The 19,619-nt window shown below is 47.6% G+C and overlaps 1 protein-coding gene across 1 annotated transcript in view; it reads left to right on the top strand.

Annotated features, from left to right (window-relative positions):
• The window catches only part of Igf2r (insulin like growth factor 2 receptor), a 93,169-nt gene that overhangs the window by 53,651 nt on the left and 19,899 nt on the right, over nt 1-19,619 (top strand). The window contains exons 16-30 of the mRNA XM_013352341.2: nt 148-325; nt 1,051-1,166; nt 1,611-1,779; nt 2,528-2,707; nt 4,483-4,584; nt 5,943-6,044; nt 7,713-7,908; nt 13,854-14,018; nt 14,602-14,745; nt 14,831-15,006; nt 15,272-15,359; nt 16,027-16,242; nt 18,080-18,210; nt 18,409-18,506; nt 18,972-19,108. Of these exons, the coding sequence (XP_013207795.1) occupies nt 148-325; nt 1,051-1,166; nt 1,611-1,779; nt 2,528-2,707; nt 4,483-4,584; nt 5,943-6,044; nt 7,713-7,908; nt 13,854-14,018; nt 14,602-14,745; nt 14,831-15,006; nt 15,272-15,359; nt 16,027-16,242; nt 18,080-18,210; nt 18,409-18,506; nt 18,972-19,108 (2,198 nt within the window). The remainder of the gene's footprint in view (nt 1-147; nt 326-1,050; nt 1,167-1,610; nt 1,780-2,527; nt 2,708-4,482; nt 4,585-5,942; nt 6,045-7,712; nt 7,909-13,853; nt 14,019-14,601; nt 14,746-14,830; nt 15,007-15,271; nt 15,360-16,026; nt 16,243-18,079; nt 18,211-18,408; nt 18,507-18,971; nt 19,109-19,619) is intronic.

Here is a 19,619-nt window from a genome sequence, read left to right as displayed (position 1 = left end):
TGTGTATGTGTGTGTTGCTTTTTTCCTCCTACAGTCTGAAGAGCTGCATATGAGATTCCCAGGTACTGCATTTGCCCCCATTTGTGCAGCCTTGGCGAGCTCCTGATCCATGGGACTTCCCGAATGACATTTCTGTATTCACTGTAGTGATAAGAAGTCTTGGAACCTGGGGCTGAGCAATACTATCCTTTCTTACTATGATGGGATGATCCAGCTGAGCTACAGGGATGGCACGCCTTATAACAATGAAAAGCACACACCGAGAGCCACACTGATCACCTTTCTTTGTGACCGAGACGCTGGAGTGGGCTTCCCGGAATATCAGGTGGGGAAAGTCTCAGGCAGTTGGCCTGGGCAGACCTGGACCAATTGCCTGCCCTTCCTGTAGAAACTGAGCTATTATTAGTCTGTTTTTCTGGCCAGACCGTCATGTAATTAGTCCTTTTGCAGTTCTCAGGGTGCCTAGGCAGTATTTAGTCACATGTTAAGCTGCTTATTCAAAGGCCCATCTATCTTAGTGCTAGTCCACAGCCCTGTTTGTTCTTTTAGAAAACTTGCAAAAGCTTAAAAAAAATCACCCTCTTTTTTCCCTTATCAAGATTCCATTATAGTTTTTGACGAGGCCGTCTTTTTAGTAACTTTTACTTACAGTCATTTTTCTTTTTAAAGCTCTTTGCATAGTGTCTTCTTTTCTTCTTCTTCCATGCTCAGCTTCTGTAACTGGAGCAAACACACGGTGTGCAGTTTAGGAAAGGGTATTTTGCCACCCAGTCTTGTAGGTTTCAGTCTGTGGTTGGTTGGCTCATTGCTTTGGGCCTGACAGAGAGTGAACCAATTTCTTCAAAACCAGGAAGCAAGAGAACAAGGAAGGAACTAGAGAGCTGGAGAGCTACTCTGTGCATGTCTGCTTCTCCTTCATGCACGTGTTTGAAGGTTCCATCATGCTCCATAGTGTTGAGCAAGGGCCAGGATTCCCTGGGTGGTCTTTGGGGGATGCTCCAGATGTAGACTCCAGCCGTACCCTTTCATGTTTCCTTGTCCTGGGATTAGGAAGAGGACAACTCTACCTACAACTTCCGGTGGTACACCAGTTATGCCTGCCCAGAAGAGCCCCTGGAGTGCATGGTGACAGACCCCTCCATGATGGAACAGTATGACCTCTCTAGGTGAGCATAGCCAGCAGTTGGCCGTGGGCCTTCCTCAGGTGTGGTCACTGGTGAGCAAATGGTTCAGTTGATGGTGATAGGCATTGTGTTGGCCTCAGGGTGCAGGACCAGGAGAGACAGAGCAGAAAGGAGGTGGATGTGGTCTGATCTCACCACCTTTGTGACAGTAATTGATCTTTGTCACAGCAAAGTTAATGTGTAGCTTCATTGTCTAAAACGGTAGCTCAGTGTATGGTGTGTGTGTGTGAATTCTGAAGGGTCCTCTGCGTGTGGAGCTTCAGAATGTCAGTGTTATGGTGTGTCCTGTGCTTCAGTCACCATCTGTGACTTGATTCAAGTGTGTCTCCTTTGAGAATGTCTTTATTTCTCTAATGAGTAAACATTAACAGCCCAACCTTATCTGGTTCGAAGTTTTAAAAGCATACCTTTGTGTTAAAACTTTAGTCTAGTGAAGTCTGAAGGTGGCCGTGGAGGAAACTGGTACGCCATGGAAAACTCCCGGGAACATGTCACACGGAGGAAATACTACCTCAACGTGTGCCGGCCTCTGAATCCTGTGCCTGGCTGTGATCGATATGCTTCTGCTTGCCAGATGAGATATGAAAACAAGGAGGTGTGTCTGCCGTTCTCACATTTTCTCTGGAGTCTGAGGCTTAGTGTGTGAAGGTAGCTGTTGTATAGCTCCTGAGCAGGCCTGTCCTGCTGCCCAGCTGAAGCCTCTGAGGAGAGTGACTGCACAGTGAGCCTCCTGAGCAGGCTTAGAGTCTTTGTTCAGTCTTAAAATGTCCTCTGGCCGCTTTTGGTTCAGCACATTGCAGAGGGCTCTCTTGGTTATGTCTGACCCGAGTTCAGGTGCCCGAGTGACTCTGCAGACTTCGCAGCTCGGAGCCTCAGTTGCCCAGAGGTCTCCAGGATTTGACAGAATTGCTGAATGGCTCAGGTGCATACGTCAGTACCACTCTGACTGTTAACACTTCATCATCTGCTTGATTGCTCTCATTGGCAGGGCTTTTGTACGTTTCCTTGTGGTCCTCACATGTGGTTGGCCATGAAAGTTGTAGATGGACTCCAGAAGTTGACTTCTGCAGAAGCAGTGTGAGGATTTGCTTTGTTAGCACATTCTAGTGGTGTGCTCTGGTGCTCAGAGGTGTCTGAGGCTGTACCTCACGGGGATGTGTTCTTCCCCAGAGCAGTAGCCTCTGAGCGTAGCTGTCCTCCTGCTCGGGGACTCCTCACTTTTGTTTGCCCGCTCACACAGTTGTTAGTGGTGACGTCATAGGCTCTGACTACTGTTGAGCAGCAAACTGACTTGCTGAGGAGTAAAGCTTTCCAGGAGAAGTCTCACCCACACTATGTTTCAGGGCTCCTTGGCTGAGACTGTATCCATCAGTAACTTGGGAGTTGCAAAGACAGGCCCTGTGGTGGAGGAGAGTGGCAGCCTCCTCTTAGAATATGTGAACGGCTCTGCTTGCACCACCAGTGATGGCCGGCTAACCACCTACAGCACCAGAATCCATCTCGTCTGTGGTCGGGGACGCCTGGTGAGTGCTGTGCCGAAGTTGTGGCAGGAGCTGCGGAAAAGCAAGCAGGGCCAGCGTGTGCACTTCTATACTTGTAAAAAAAATTTGCAGCAAAATAGGGCATAAAATTGGTTACTTTAGGCATTTTTGGGTTACCAAGAACATTATGTCCATCATTGGTACTGCACACTTGTCACCAGATGTGTAGGACTTTTAGGGATCAGGTTTTGATTGTGTGAGATTTGGGTCTCACTGTGTGGCTCACTAGCAGCCAGACTGGCCTTGAGCTCCTGCAGCTCTGCCCCTTGAGTGCTGGGGTTAAAGGTGTGGGCTGTGGTGCCTGTCTTATGTATAGAACTTTTATTTTGCCACATTTGTGGCTACTAGTTGTCCCTCTTCCCTCCTTCCTCCCCCCTCTCCTTCCTTCCCTCCCTGTTTTTGGTTTTTGATTTTTTTGGGGGTGGGCAGGATTTTAGGATTTCAGGCTAGCCTGAAACTCACTATGTAGACTATGTTGGCTTCAAACTCAGCTGGGATTAAAGGTGTGTACCATAATTCTCTGACCCAGGTGCTTTTTAGCAAGGATTTAGGCTCTTTTTTTTTTTTTTTTATTTTCGAGACAGGGTTTCTCCGTAGCTTTTGGTTCCTGTCCTGGAACGAGCTGGCCTCGAACTCACAGAGATCCGCCTGCCTCTGCCTCTGCCTCCCAAGTGCTGGGATTAAAGGCGTGCACCACCAACGCCCGGCTTTTTGCTATCAGTTTTGAGATTGACTTGCTGACAGGAATTAGATGCTTCTGGATTCTGCTGGGGTCTAGTCCAGTGGATGTGAGGCCGGGTATCCAGTATCGCACAGACAGGAAACTTGTTCTTTGCTCAGATCTCTGAGGGTATGAAATGACTGGCTGAGTGATCCTGGGCCTGTGGTCCCTGAGGACCCCTTGCCTTACATAGGTGGACAGCTGCTGGTTTCATTTCCATCTACTTCTGGCTGCCCGTGTCCTGGGTATGTAGGAGCCCTGTCATAGACTATTCTTTTAGTTCCAGAAGATTCTTCCAGACCCTTCTTAGTCTTTCAAGTGCTTTCCCACAGTGGCTGAGCTGGGTGTCCTGTGGGTTTGGTGCATAGTGCGGGCCTAGGCAAGACGACTGAAGGAGATACAGGGAGGTCAGGCTCACGGGAGTTACCATAGGCAAAGCCTGGGTCTTTCTGCTTGCTTTCAGGACTGATGAGGAGAGTGTGGGTAGTGCCTATAGGTAGGGTGCTTGTATGTGGGCTGTGGCTATTGGTTACAGAGTTCCAGTGCATTTTCCAGTAGTCTCTGCTGTGCTGTCTCATCCCACTGCTGCCTGGGATGGAGACAGCACTCGAGATGGAATGTGTCTTGTGTCTTGTGGAGGAGACTTCTTGTTGAAACCCACAAACTTAAAGCCAGTAATAGCACAAGTTAGCACATCTGTGTAATCAGACCCAAGTCACAAAACACGCTGTGTCCCACCTAGAAGCTCCCCTGTACCTCTTTCTGTGGCTTCTCAGCCCTTCCCTGACACGCAAACCAGTTTTGTCTAGTAGCTTTCTGGTTGCTTCGACTCTGGGTTTGTAGGCTCGGTTTCAGCTATCTGGATCCCAGTTTTCCATTTACTGCTGGTGTGAATTTGGATGTGCTAATGTCCAGGCATGTGAGCTGACCTCTCCTACGGGGCAATGAGAGCGTTGTGCTCTAGGGAGGAAGTTAGTACATGTCGGCCTGTTGTGTTGCTGTCCTGCTGATTTCTCTCTGCGCTGTGGCCTTCCAGAACACCCACCCCATCTTCACTTCCAACTGGGAATGTGTGGTCAGTTTCCTGTGGAACACAGAGGCTGCCTGCCCTATCCAGACGATCACAGACACAGACCAGGTATGTGTGCTGTCACCTTGCCCATGCTCAGACTGACTTTGCATTGCCTCCATCCCTGCTTTTTGATTCACACATCACCAGCCTCTGCATCTTCCCTACCCTTGGTACCTAGATTTCCAGGACCCCCAGCTTTATGCCTTGCTCACTGAAATCTCCCCCCCCCCAACCCCTGACAAGGTTTCTTTATTTAACAGTCTAAGCTGTCCTGGAACTTGCTTTGTAGACCAGGCTGGCTTCAAACTCACAGAGATCCATCTGCCTCTGTCTCCACCTGGCTTACTATCCTTTCCCTGTGCGGTGCATCCTAGTGGGCTCTCCATCACTGCCAGGGGTCTGTAGATTCCAATTACTCCATTCCAGAACATATCAGTGTCTGATACAATGAGACCCATGAGAGGGCTATGACCTTGTCCACAGGGTGGAGCCTACTGCCTCATGGGATCTCATTGACAGAGTAAAGCCCACGTGTCTGCTGTGACTTTACCTACTAGGAGGAACCCAGTGCTTCATGGATCTTAAGAGTTAGCACATGTGTTCTGCTGTGACCTTTTACACAGGGTGGAACTCAGTGACTCATATGGTACCTCACACACAGAATAGAGTTTACCTGTGTGCTGTGCCCTCCCTCACCCACAGTGTGTAGCCAGGGACTCATGCCGATGTCTGTATGGTAGATCCTTATCCTCTGCTGAAGGCTGGCTGCTCATTCTGCCCTGTGCAGTGTAGAGTACCCTGCTCTCTGAGTTCTTTGCTGCCCTCCTGGGCTACTGCAGTAAGTTGTTCTTATGGAACTGCGTGTGCATTCTTTATAGTGGGTCGTGTTTCCCTCCCATCCTTCTGATTTCCTACCAGACTGCAGAGTTTGGCAGCAGACACCTGGACTGGTACACAAAGCGATGGCCTCAGCTCAGGCCAGTAGTCGTGTCAGGCACCCTACCCTGTCCATGCCCAGGGCTCTGACTGCTAGCCTGTACTTGGTGGACACGGGAGGCTGAGGGTATACTTAGAGGAAGGGACCCAGTCATCTTCTCATAGGTACATTCATGGCGACGAGAGAGAAGTCTTAAGTTATTTATTTTTGGATGTAAAAATGATTGCTGTACCACCTACCTTAGGATTAACAGTGGTCTTACTTGGGTATTGTAGTAGCTTAGCCCCCATGGGGTGAGTTCCATTCTTCTGCACACGCGTCCTACATTGGTGCCGGCTGGGCACAAACACACTGTTGCTCCATAGGGATTTAAAGTGAGTAGAAAGTACAGCCTCTAAGTGTTGATGTGAGTTTCCGGACTGCATGTTTGTTTTGCTCCTATAGAATTAGTTTGAATGTGTTTATTTCCCTTTCTTGTTTCTGATAGGCTTGCTCTATAAGGGACCCCAACAGTGGATTTGTGTTTAATCTTAGCCCACTGAACAGCTCTCAAGGATACGTGGTCTCTGGCATTGGAAAGACTTTTTTGGTAAGAATGATGCAGTAGATTTCTAGTGTGCTTTAAATGAGGCTCACCACACCCAAGGCACTTGCAGCTGCGTCCTTAGTGCTTGCCCAGGGCAGAAAGAAGTTCCAGACTGGGGGCGGGTAATGAAGTGACGACATCACGTGGGCCCGATGGGAGCAGTCACCAGTCCTCACCTGCTGCTGTGTGTCCAAAGTTCCCAAGAAGCAGCAGCAGAGTGACAGTCAGGACCTTGTTAAAACCTGATTCCTGGGCCTGCTGCGGGCCTCCTGACTAGTCTGTGGTGGGCTCCGAGTCTGCTTCAGGAGGCCCATCAGATGGTTTTGATGTTCACTGAAGTTTGAGACACACTGGTCAAGAAGAAATGGAGATTAAAGGGAGGCCACCTGAGGGCTGTGTTCTAGACTCTTCCAAGGGTACTTCCTTTGCGAATGCTTAGAGCCCTAAAATGCAAAGTCTTCTCAAGGTATCCCTTCAGCTACTCGAAGGGAGAGAGCCCCTAGAACAATTGCTTTAAGTTCTGGCAGTCATCTTAGGGACAGTGCCTTTGAAAACAGGAAGGTGAGTGAGAGTGCCCTACCGTAGTTTAGTGAGAGGAGCATTCTGACAACTGTCCCTAGCTAGAGAACTGGGCTCTCTCCACCCCACATGTAGAGAAGGATTTGTCCTCTCGGCCCCGTGCTCTTCCCCACTCTCCTGAGTGCTTCCATGGGCTGTCTCCACTCCACACTCAGATAGGAGCACGGAAGGGTCTCGGTGTTAGAGCTAGCTCTAGGGTAGCTGCAGAGTGTGTGGTCTGCACCAGGTGGTACAGTGATTAGGGTTCCACAGGTCAGAGCCTGTATCCGTGTGATAGGCAGATGCTGCACCACATTGAGGATGTGCTGAGAAAGATGACCACGGGCTACATAAAGAACGCACCAGAAGCACACCAGCGAGACCCCACCTCGTCACTAACCACGCTGTTAGGAGCATGTGTGGTGGTGTGGCTCTTGGTTGCAGGTGACAGATGAGTGGGTAACAGAAGTAGCAATGCAGCTGCCTGGAAGAGCGCCTGCACTCATGCGCTGCAGGAGGTCACCTGTCTGTGGGGCCACCACATCCCAGCCAGGGCTGTAGACTCCTGCCCCTTACTGTCCAGCCCTGTCCCCCATCCTGCTGGGTCCAGCTGCCCTGCACGTTTGGTGGCCTCTTTCCCAGAGCTGATTTCTTTACATAACTACAGCAAACATGTCTGCTTTTTAAATAGAATCAATGTCTTTAAAAAAATCAGGGGCTTCGGTTGTTTACAGTTAAGACTTAACTGTATACACTTTCTCCGTGTGATTAAAGACACTGTAAAGTGGTTTGTATCACTCCCTAGTATATCGTTCATAGTTGCTTGTAGTAATTAGATTTACAGACAGAGCACTGTATAAGCAAGACCATAAAACACCATCCACTAAACTCTAGAGGAATTTGCACAGGTATTGTTATTTAGACGTGGGGTTTTACCTTTCTGTGTTTGAGAACTAGCTGTCCCAAAGTTGATAAACTGACTGGTGATAATCAGATATTTAACCCAGCAGTACTTTGGGTTCTAGGCTGCTTTTCTGTGGTAAGTCTTGGAACCTAAATGGTTGTTTTTGTTTGTTTTTTTTTTCTCCTTTTTTTTTCCTGTTTGGCTTCCAGTTCAATATCTGTGGTACAATGCCTGTCTGTGTAACGGACAAAGAAAAGCTAGCCTTTGGCTGTGAGGCAGGAACCCAGACAGCGTTGGAGAACCTGAAACCAGAAAGGCCAGTGGGAATGGAAAAGAGCCTCCAGTTGTCTACTGAGGGATTCCTCACTCTGACCTACAAAGGGTCGCCTTCTTCCTCAGACAAAGGTGAGCTGATTCGCATTCTGCCAAGTCTGCCTCTAATCTCTGCTGGTATTCTCTCTCCTAGAGCACTTACCAACGTCTTCCCTTGGGGGCACTTGTGCACACACTGACCACCTCTTCTTTCTATCTTGCACCCCAGTTCTTCAGAGGGGGGTTGTTAATTGTATTCCTTTAGGTACTAAAGAAGTGATGAGTAACGATCTAAGTTACTTATTTTTCCAAGTTGGTCCTTTCCTCCTGTCTCCTCTCTTGGGCACTGTGGTTCTGTGTAACAGTCTGGAGATGTTGAGCTTGTTAGTACTTATTTGTTACCGTCTTTGGCTAGTGCAAGGTCAGCTCTGAGCCCTTTATAATGCCAGCATCTGCGTCAGTGGATCGCTCCAGCAGGCGAAGTGTGCCAGGACTTGGTTAAGATACTGTATGTACTGTGAATTCTCATCCCAGCTCTGTCTTTTCTCTTTCCCATTTGAGACAGGCTCTTACTCTGTGGCCTTGGCCTTCCTGGCTCTGACTCTGTAAACCAGGTGTCCTCAGACTCACTTTTGCTTGTGTCTACCTTGCTAGGAGCAAAGGCTTGGGCCATCACACCTGGCTTAGCCTCCTTTTGTGCTCAATTACTGCTGCGTTGCACATCTGCAGTACTAGAAGACAGAAGGGTCTTGTGTTTGCTACAGAGCCTGTGGTCCATGGAGGGATTACATCAGAGTGAGATCCAAGAGGGATGGGTCATGTTATTGGCTCTGCCACCTATTGACTTAGATGAGGAAAGGGGCCCAGGGGTGTGGTTACTTTCCAGGTCACACTGTTAATAGGCAGTGCCTTTCCATCACTGGAATCTGAGCGGACTGAGGTGATGTTTGTGTGCTGGGTTGCTCAACATGCCCCAGCCATCTTAGTGGGCACAGGAAGGAGTGGAGCTGCCTTCCCAGATGGTTTGCACTGAAGACCGCAGTCTTGTCTTCTTGCTTCTTTCTGCTTCACATCTCAAGTTCACAGATGTTGGAAGTGCAGCACTTTAACAACAGCGTCTGCCACAGACAGCAAATGGTCACTAAGGACCGCTGTGGCCAGCTGCGTGCCAGCATCAGAACAGCAGAGGAAATGGATATGCTTTTGGTACTGTAACTTGGTAGGATTGGATCATGAGGCACAAAATTTGAACAGAGCAGTAAGGGGTGACAGGATCAAATCAGCAGTAAGAATTTGTCTCTGGCAGATAGGAGGGAGGACCAGATTGTTCCATACTGAACCTCATCTGTGCACTGTGGAAGACCCTGAAAGTGCTTCACTGAATGGGAGAGACCCTGTGCTACTCACGGTGCCAGGCCATCATTCCCCAGTGTAAACAGGCTGATGATGCCATAACAAAGCCAGATTACAGAAGGCAGAGCTACAGACCAGTATCTCTGATGAATATAGACACAGAAATTTTCAACAAAATAATAGCAAGTCAAATCTATCAATACCTAAAAGCAGTGTACTTATCACAAGTCAGGACTGTGCAGATTGAGAACAATGATACATTGTTAGCTAATGAAAGCCTAGAACACATGGTTATCTCAGTGCAGGACAGTGTTTGGCAAAGTTTAGCATATCTCTTTGATAAAACCCCATAAGTGGAAATCAAGGCAAGTGCCCATGACCTACACCATACGGATGGGGAAAACTAAAAGAGCTTGCTCTAAATCAGGAGGAGGACAGAACATTCAGATAGCATTACTAGTTTTGGTATTCAGGTGCAGGGTCAGATCTGAGGTCACATTTGCATCTGGGGTGACTTTATACAGGGAAAATTTCGGCTCTCAAAAATACTGTTGGAATTGATGAGTGGACTCAGGACCTGGGAAGGCTGCATCACCAGAGGTTCTGTGTGCAGCTTTCAGGAAGCTCTACAGAACCCCTGCTGGCAGTTGCTGCTGACTCTGTCTCTCGGCTAGGGCTATGTGAGCCTTGTAACTTACTGGAGAGTTTCAGGGGCCTCCGCCCTTTCCAGTAGAAAATGCCTCATCTCAGAAGAGATAGTCAGACAGTCGGAACCAGGAGGACATTTTATTAATAAGCAGCACAAAAATAAAAGAACCAAACCTAGGAATAAATTTAACCAAGGAACTGCATGGCCTCTACAGTGAAAGTTACAAATACTGAGGAAAGAGATCGAAGACATACATAAGTGAGAAGACAGTCCAGTCATGGTCTGGGAGAAGATATATTGAAATAGTCAGTTCTACCCAGTGACCCACAGATTCAGCGTGTGTGTGTGCGTGTGTATGTATTTAAATAAAAATTCCAATGTTTTTAACAAAGGAAAAAGGGGCTGAAGAGGTAGCTCAGTCGTTAAGAGCCATCACTGTTCTTGAAAGAGACCTGGGTTTAGTTCCCAGTAGGCACGGGTGATTCACAACTACTTGTCATTCTAGCTCCAAGGGATCTGATGTCCTTTTGGCCTCTGTGGGCAATTGCATTCATGTGGTGATGGATGCAATCAGTCAGGTGTGTACATACACATTAGAAGATGGGTGGGTTGGATCACAAAAGATCCTGAGCAACCAAAGCTGTCTTGAGCTGAGCAATGACAGCTCCTGCATCAGAATAGCATCAGCCAGCAAGTGAATGGGCACACAGAGCCCAGAGATAAAGCCATGCATTGATGGTCAGTGCAGTTTTCACCAAGACAGTATGAGCATATACATCAGAGAAACCAGACAGTGTCTTTATTAATTTGTGTACAAAGAAGGAATCGGCCTCATCTTCACTATGTATAAAAATAAATGAGTCAAAAACTTAATGGCAAATTGGAGACATAAAACTAGTAGAGGAAAATATGGGGGAGATACTTCAGAACATAGGCCTGGGCAAGGATTTTTTTTTTTTTTATTAAAAAAAATCCCTAAAGTTTAGGCAACAAAGGAAAATTCTATAGATTCATTATCAGCCTTAAAGATTTTTATGCAGCAAAGACAGTTAATAGAATGAGGAGAAGCAGTTGGGTAGAAGGGAATACTTGCATTGCATTGAGGGGCTGGAGAGATGACTCAGAGGTTAAGAACACTAGCTCCTCTTCTAGAGGTCCTGAGTTCAATTCCTAGCACCCACATGGTGGCTCACAACTATCTGTAATGAGATCTGGTGCCCTCTTCTCTCATGTATACTACACGCATAATAAACAAACAAACAAATAAAATCTAAAAAAGAAATAAGATATTGAAATGTTAATAATCATGGGGGGATACAAATCAAAAGGCATAGTGGTACTCTCTCATCAGCCAGGACTGCTCTTCATGACAGAGAAGCATGCGATGCAGGGAAAGGTAGGTCCGTTGAGCTGTTAGGGAAGCAGTATTGGATATTTCTACAAAGCTGCAATAGAGCATCACTGTTAAAGAGAGAGCGGGCCCTTTGTTCCATCCTGCCTGGGCTAGCTTACCCCTGAAATAATCACACGGAAATTGTATTAATTGAGTTACTGCCTGGCCATTAGCTCTAGCCTCTTACTGGCTAACTCTCACATCTTGATTTAACCTATTTCTAATAATCTGCATTTCACCATGAGGTTGTGGCTTACTGGGAAAGATTCAGCATGTCTGACCTTGCAGCTGGCTTTATGGCGGCAATCCCTGACCCTGCTTTCTTCCTCCCAGAATTCAGTTCTATCTACTCCACCTACCTAATTGCTTCCCTATCAAAAGGCCAAAGTAGTTTCTTTATTCAACCAATGAAAGCAATACATAAACAGAAGGACCTCCTACACCATTTCCCCTTTTTCTGTGTAAAAAAGAAAGGATTTCACTTTAGCATAGTAAAATTACAAATAACAAAACAGGTATCAAGCTAGAATTACAGTTACAATATTTAGATCTATTTTATCTTTTATCATAACAAAGGAAAACTATAACTATCTATTCTTCAACTCCATCAAAGACTCCAGAAGGATATAATATTGCCTAAGTAAACAAGAAGTAAGCAACCTCCAAAACTCTAGAAATGATAGAGCTATCTTGCTGCCTGGACAGTCACTCAAAGTTCTTCTGTACCATTGGGGCATCCATCTTCAGCCTACAGGCCCGTCGTATCTAGCAGACATTTTCATGAAGCAGGAAATTTCAAAGACAGTTCAGTCACTTTCTTCTGTATACTGCAGAGTGTCTTGCAGACTCTTTCATGAATCAGGAACCTCGAAAGATCATCTCACCTTTAGGCAAGTTCAGCAGTCCTCTCTCTGTGGGTTCTCTGTGTCCAGTTTATGTATCAGTCCAGGCAAGAGCAGTTTCTTGCCCAAATGGCTATCAAACTCCATAAGGAGCCTCTTCGATGCCCGTCTTCCTCTTGAAGTAGATTGGTGCTGCCAGGAGCAGACATGTCTCATTGTCATGAAAAGTCCTAAGTTATTAAAACATTTTAAATGCCATATTCTGTAGCCTTTGAAAGATATGAAGAATACCTATCTAACTGAAATATATCTCTACATATCTAGAAAATCTAACTAACATGACTACAAGCTTGACTACTATCGATGATTATCCATTAACAACCTATATTTCCTAATTATACATTACACTTTTAAGTGAACTACACAATCATAATACCTTAATCAAGATCAGAAATACATATACATATAACAAAATTGACCTTAAACTTGTATCAATAAACCAAGATTTACACCAATGCAAATTATTCATATCTATATCATATCCCCCTTTAAATGTAAAAGAACATTTATAAACAATATTTGTGAATATGGGCATAGTTATTTCTCTCCAAACTTCTTCCTGCTATATGGGGGTGCTGTTAATCAGGTCTTTCATGGTGTATCCTGTATGCTAGGTTTATCTCAGTTGGCTCCTGCCGCCCTTTTACTGAGTAGAAGGGGCTAGTACTAGAGCCTTGGGCAGTTTTCCGGGGGTGGGGGTGAGGGTTGGGAGCTCAGGTTGACAAAGTATGGAGGGATCATGGTTCTCTTCCGTGCGGGCAGTCTCTGATGCTAGGATGGCAGCATCTGTTTCTCCTCAGTACTCACAAAGACACAGTGCGGCTCATTTTGTAGTTCTTTGCTCTCCAGTTGCAGATCACTAGATCAAATAATATTGGCTGGTCACTTTCCTGTCATCTTCCTTTCAGGCTTGAGTTTGAAAATGCTCCTGACGGAGCTGTATTAGCCTTGGGGAGCATCTAATGGCTGCTGTGAGACTCTGGGCTGGGCTAAAGCTGCGCCAGGGCCCTCACTTGTGCTTCCTTAGTTTGTCTTACCTCTTTAGCCACGCAGAGGGGAGGTGGTGATGCTCCTGGACACTGAAGTGTGTTTTATGGGAACTCGGCCCACTGATTGATGGGATTCCTGATGACTCAGGAATTCTGGAATGAGAGCCCCACCCACCTTGCCACAGCAGCTTTCTTGGCTTTCCTGCTTCTGGCCTCACAGAAGAGTGCCAGTGGCATTTTTACAATGTCTGATTCGATGTGTTCCTCCCAGCTAGAGTACTCCTGTGGCTTCAAGGCTATACATGGAGTGGAAGCCAGCAGTGGTCAGCTCTGGGGTGGTCTCCTTCTTTGCCTGTGTGGTCTCTTGTCCTGTATGATTTTGCAAAATAATGTCTCCCTTAGCCCAGTCAGGTCTCTGTACTTACTCAGGGTGTACCTTCTGCTCCTTTCAGCCTTGCAGGGGGGTAGTAGGTATAGTTTGCTGGAGGGAAAATCAGGAAATAAAAGTTGCTCTGTTTTCTGATAGATTGATAAACTGCCGTGAGATGTGAATGCTTTATGACCCCGTGGCCTAAGCAGAATTGCTGTCGTGTCAGGCAGAATTGCTGGTAGCTTATCTTTGCTCTGTTCAGATTAGGCTCCTGGACAGCTTGCTACCCTGCTGTGTGGTCTTGGGGATGGCTGTGAGGTCTCCTGCCCTTGCTGTCCCGAGTCTGAGATGCCTGCTGAATAGTGGCTCTCTTCTTCCACAGGCACAGCATTCATCATCCGTTTCATTTGCAATGATGACATTTATCCAGGAACCGCCAAATTTCTGCATCAGGACATCGACTCTACACGAGGGATCCGGAACACTTTCTTTGAGTTTGAAACTGCATTGGCTTGTGTTCCTTCTCGAGTAGATTGCCAAGTGACTGGTGAGGCCTAGAAGTTAGCAAGCTGGGTTTGAGTGAGAGTGTGTGCACGTGCGTGTGCGTGTGTGTGTGTGTGTGTGTGTGTATTGTCTGTGAGTGTCTACATGCTTGAAAGCAAGATGACCATTTGTCAATGGGGCCTGTATACTTTGCTTCATAGGTAATATGGTGATTGTTGCCTGTTTTTAAGTACTGCTTAGTGGTGTAAATGTTTCCTTTGAGGAGACCCCCCACCATACAGTTAAGGGTTTAAAATATGGTTCAGGGGTCAGTTGCTCCTAAGAATTGAGAAGAAAACTCAAATAAAATGGAAAGTCAAATATAGATGTATATCAGAAGTTCATATAAGGAAGAAAAATGGTATAAGACCTAAAAGTTCCTTAGTTGTGCCCTGACCCTCAATCTTTGTACTGACCTGTAACAGCTTTCCCAGAGGGACACTGGTTTGTTGCTGTAGGCCAGGCTTCTTGTGGGTTTTCCTGTGTCTTGCAAGGTGCTCCTGCATCTTGGCAGTCTTTACATTACAGGGAAACTGGTACCAGGGCAAACAGGAAACAGTTTTCCTTGGTGTTTCCTTCCATTCCAGACCCAGCTGGGAACGAGTATGACCTGAGTGCCCTGAGCATGGCCAGGCAGCCGTGGACTGCTGTGGACACCTCGGTGGACGGGAAGAAGAGGATCTTCTACCTGAGTGTCTGCAGTCCCCTCCCGTACATCCCCAGATGTCACGGTGTGCTGGCGCCCTCACCCTGCTGAGTCTGGGACCTGACTGAGTCAAGGGCAGCCCTGCTCACTCACTGCTCTTTTGTCCTCAGGCACTGCAGTGGGGTCCTGCTTGGTGTCAGAAGACAGAGGTCTGAACTTGGGTGTGGTGCAGATCAGTCCCCAGGCTGACACCAATGGGTCCCTCAGCATCCTGTACGTCAATGGCGACAAGTGTGGAAGCCAGCGCTACTCCACCAGGATAATCTTCGAGTGTGGGCAGACGTCGGTGAGTGTGCACGGCAGCCTTTCTTCTCGTTCCATTTCCCCTTCATTTTCGAGTCTTCTATGTGGTTTAAAGTTTCTCTGTGTTTTTATAGGTCTGGAGGCATTGCTAGTGCTCTACTACAATATACTGTTTTTCTCGGGCCTGAAATACTCATAAATACTGAATACTTGGCTTAAGCAAGTGAAAGATTGAGTATTAATCAAGGCGCTTTCTTGTTTTTGTTTAAAAAGTAGAAAACAAAGCAAACTGTTGGCTTCTGTTGCAGGGCTCACCTATATTCCAGTTCCTGAAAGACTGTGAGTATGTGTTTTTGTGGAGAACAGTGGAGGCTTGTCCTGTGGTCAGAGAGGAAGGTGAGCACCAGGTTCCGCCTCTGGGTTGCTATAAATGTAGGGTGTAGTAGACGCTAACCCATGATGTCTCAGATAGGAAGCCCTGTGATGGTGGCTGCCAGTGGGGTTAGTAGGTGCTGGGAGTGGGGTGATCAGCACGGCTTCTCCTTGAGTTCTTTACTAAGCCATTTATTAATTTTTAACACTGGCCTTTCTCTCCTGTACTTGGATTGAATTTTTGGTTTCTCTTTAAACCAATAAAGCAGTCAGGATGGGTTTGTCGTCTTGAAATTTGATATTGTCTTTGGACTTTCTTCCTCCGTCTGTCCTACACATAAACAAAACAGCATGGACGTAGCTCACTTTTTTGATACTTGCCAGGACTGGTGGTACAGGCCTATAACCTTCACAGGAGGCGGAAGTAGGAGGAATATAAATTCAAGGCCTGACACCCTGGGCTGTGAGTTTGAGGCCAGTATAGGTAACTTAATGAGACACAGTCTCAAATCAGTAAGTGGAACTCAGAATGTAGCACAGCGATAGAATGTTTGCATGGGGCATGCTAGGTCCTGGGCTCTCAGTACTGCAAAGTAAATACGAAATTTAATTACAAAAGAAAATCTTTCCCCTTAGAAATAGGAATGCATTGTGATAGCATTTTCTCTTGACTTCCTGTGCACTTTTGAAGGAGACAACTGCCAGGTGAAAGACCCCAGGCATGGCAATTTGTATGACCTGAAGCCCCTGTCCTTCAATGACACCATCATCACTGCTGGCGAGTACACCTACTACTTCCGGGTCTGTGGGAAGCTGTCCTCCAATGTCTGTTCTGGCCATGATGGATCCAAGGTAGTCTCTTCATGCCAGGAAAAGAAAGGCCCGCAGGGATTTCAGAAAGTGTCAGGTACTGTTCTTTTCTTCTTGAGTTGTAAAATGTCAAGAGATAATGCCAAAGATCACGTTTCTCTAACACGGGAGGAACGAGCCACCTCCAGCCAGAACATGCTGGGTGATACAAGCAAACTGTTCCTCCGTCTCTCCTTCCTCCCTCCCTCTCTCCTTCCTCCCTCCTTCTCTCCTTCCTCCCTCCCCCTCTCCTTCCTCCTTCTCTCCTTCCTCCTTCCTTCCCTCCTCCCTCTCCTTCCTCCTTCCTTCCCTCCTCCCTCTCCTTCCTCCTTCCTTCCCTCCTCCCTCTCCTTCCCCCTCTCCTTCCTCCTCCCTCTCCTTCCTCCTTCCTTCCCTCCTCCCTCTCCTTCCTCCTTCTCTCCTTCTTCCTCCCTCTCTCCTTCCTCCCTCTCTCCTTTCCTCCTCCCTCTCTTTGCTTATGGTCAATTTATTTTATGTGGCGGCAAGATGGGTATCACTGAGCATGAGTGGAGGTCAGAGAACAGTTTGCTGGCGCCAACTCTCTTCTTCTACTATGTAGTTCCTGGGGTTTGAACTCAGGTTATCAGATTTGGCAGATTTGACCACTGAGCCACCTTGCCAGCTTATTGAAGACAATTTGATTAGAGTTTGGAAGGGAAAAAAAAAAAAAACAGGGCAAGGCAAGGTGGAAATGATGGCAGTTGCCAGAAAGGGATTGGAGAAGAGGAAAGAAAGCTGTGCCTTTTGCCTTACGCTGGCACGTCCAGCTGTGGAGGCTTAGGAGGTAGACAGGCAGTTGTGCATAGCAGGTGGGTGTGAGGATGCCCTGAGCATCAGGGAAAGTGTGCCCGGGGTCAGGGTTGTGTGACTTCCACAGGGTATTTCTGACCCTAAGCCCATAGTTTTTTCTTTATGCCGGCTGTGGGGCACTTTGAACTAGCCAGGGATGGGTATCTGCAGGGCAGTGTGCCCTAGGGCTGCATCAAAGGGAATGTGTTTCATAGAAGGCTTAGCTATAAAACTGACAAGGTTGTCCTGGAGAGAGATGCCTGCTTTTGCAGAGGACTAGGATTCAATTCCCAGCACCCACATGACGACTGACAACTTCCTGTAACCCAGACCCAGGGGCTTTGACACTCTCTTCTGACTTTTGAAGGCACCAGTTACCATGTGGTACATAGACATACATTCAGGCAGAACACTCATAAAATAACAAATAGATCTAAAACTGTTAAGAGTTATTCGGCATGGTGGTGCCTGCTTGCCCTTGTCATAGTTGTTGTGTGAGGATCTTGAGTTGGAGGCCAGTTTAGGCTTTTTTCCCCCCAAGATTTATTTATTTATTAGGTATACAACATTCTGCCTCGATGTATGCCCACATGCCAGAGGAGGGCGCCAGATCTCAGTACAGATGGTTGTGAGCCACCATGTGGTTGCTGGGAATTGATCTCAGGACCTCTGGAAGAGCAGCCCGTGCTCTTAACCTCTGAGCCATCTCTCCAGCCCCCTCCAGCTTAGGCTTATAGTAAGACCCTGTCTCAATTAACAAACAGCTCCCCCATCCCCCATTTGACAAGCAGTACGTCACTTAAGCCAATTCAGCAGGGGCATGAGATTTAAATCAGCTCAGGAATGTTTAAAAGAGGCCGAGATGGCTGCTGCGGACAGCATAAGCACTCCCGTGGGAGCTGTAGTGAAGGTGGCAACTCTCAGGTTGTAGAGGACAACATGCCACTTTATCTATGGTTACTCTTAGGCTGCACATGTGGGCTGCCATGTCATGTAGACAGGAGGAGTCCAGCATCATGGTGTGTGTGATGTGACAGCCCTGAACACTTGTTACAAGTCCCACAGGTATGCTTCTCCTTGCACAGGGCTCCTTACTCAGAAGCTGACTTACGAAAATGGACTCTTGAAAATTAACTACACCGGGGGTGACACCTGCCACAAGGTGTACCAGCGCTCCACCACCATCTATTTCTACTGCGACCGGACTACTCAGAAGGTGAGCCTTGCAGCATCCACACAGGGTCCCCTGTCTTCCATTTCCACAGCCCCGCCCCCCTCAGCTGCTGTTCTTTTACAAGAACTTACAGGTTGGTCTACTCACAGAGCCCATAAGATGCAGTATTTACAGAACACCTCTGCATAGCCATCCTGCAAAGTGCTCCCGTGTTTATCTGTGTTCATCTTAACTTTGCAGCCAGTGTTTCTGAGGGAGACTTCAGACTGCTCCTATTTGTTTGAGTGGCGAACACAGCACGCCTGCCCACCCTACAGCGTGACAGAATGTTCCACCCAGTAAGTTCTTGCGTCTGTTGGCTCTTTGAGTCAGTCAGCCTGCCTTGGCAAAATTTGGCTTCACAGCGAGTGTGTATCTTGGTCCATTAATTTCTATCCACACTGGGGACGTTGGTGCGTCAGATACATGTGGAGAGGTGACAGGGACAGAAGTAGAGCTGCAAAGCCTTCCTGATTCTTGGGGCTGTAAGGAATGGGGTGGTCCACTGCCCTTTGTCTACCAATTCTTCAAGATACTGCTTATGTCAGGAGCCAGGGCCATGGTAACAGTGGGCCCTTTCCTCAACCCTTACCGTTTGATGGAGGGAACCACACAACCTGGTGCGCGGTGGGTGAGGGAGCGTACAGTGTAGCCCTGTCCTGCTGGCTCTCGGTGCCCCTCCTGACCTTCATCACTTGGTTTCTTGTGACCCTGGCGTGCTGCTGAGATTAGAGGCGGTGACCATGATATTCTGTTTTCTGTAGGGATGGGGCTGGAAACTCCATTGACCTCTCCTCACTGACGAGATACAGTGACAACTGGGAGGCTGTGACCAGGACAGGAGCCCCTGAGCACTACCTCATCAATGTGTGCAAGTCTCTGTCTCCACAGGCTGGCAATGGTGAGCAGTCTTCTCCCCTGGTGGGTGGTGGGAGAAGTTTGGCCTAGCAGCAGCAGGGAGAGGACTGAGGGCTTTGGTGACTGGTCCCCATGTGGCTGGCCAGGCTCTGTTGGTGCTGAGGACTGCAGGGAACACAGTAACCTTTCTGATCACAGGACAGGACTATGGGTGGAAAGAAAGCAATATGCCAGATGGGAGGAGACTAGAGATCCTTAGGTAGCCCGCTGTTTATCCTGTCGGGGACTCACACCATTTAGGGTGAGCTCCCCAAGGTCTGGTGTGGTTGTCATGGAGTGGTGGTGCTGGTGTGGTTGTCATGGAGTGGTGGTGTTGGTGAGGTTATCATGGGGTGGTGGTGGTGCTGATGTGGTTGTCATGGAGTGGTGGTGTTAATGTGGTTGTCAAGGAGTGGTGCTGGTGTGGTTGTCATGGAGCAGTGCGGGTGTGGTTGTCAGGGAGTGGTGGTGGTGTAGTTTTCAGGAAGCGGTGTGGGTGTGGTTGTCATGGAGCA

The sequence above is a fragment of the Microtus ochrogaster genome, linkage group LG9, assembly GCF_000317375.1.
Source record: "Microtus ochrogaster isolate Prairie Vole_2 linkage group LG9, MicOch1.0, whole genome shotgun sequence".
In the NCBI taxonomy this organism is placed as follows: domain Eukaryota; kingdom Metazoa; phylum Chordata; class Mammalia; order Rodentia; family Cricetidae; genus Microtus; species Microtus ochrogaster.
The sequence above is the reverse complement of the archived record's forward strand: the minus strand, read 5'-3'. Positions and strand labels throughout refer to the sequence as shown.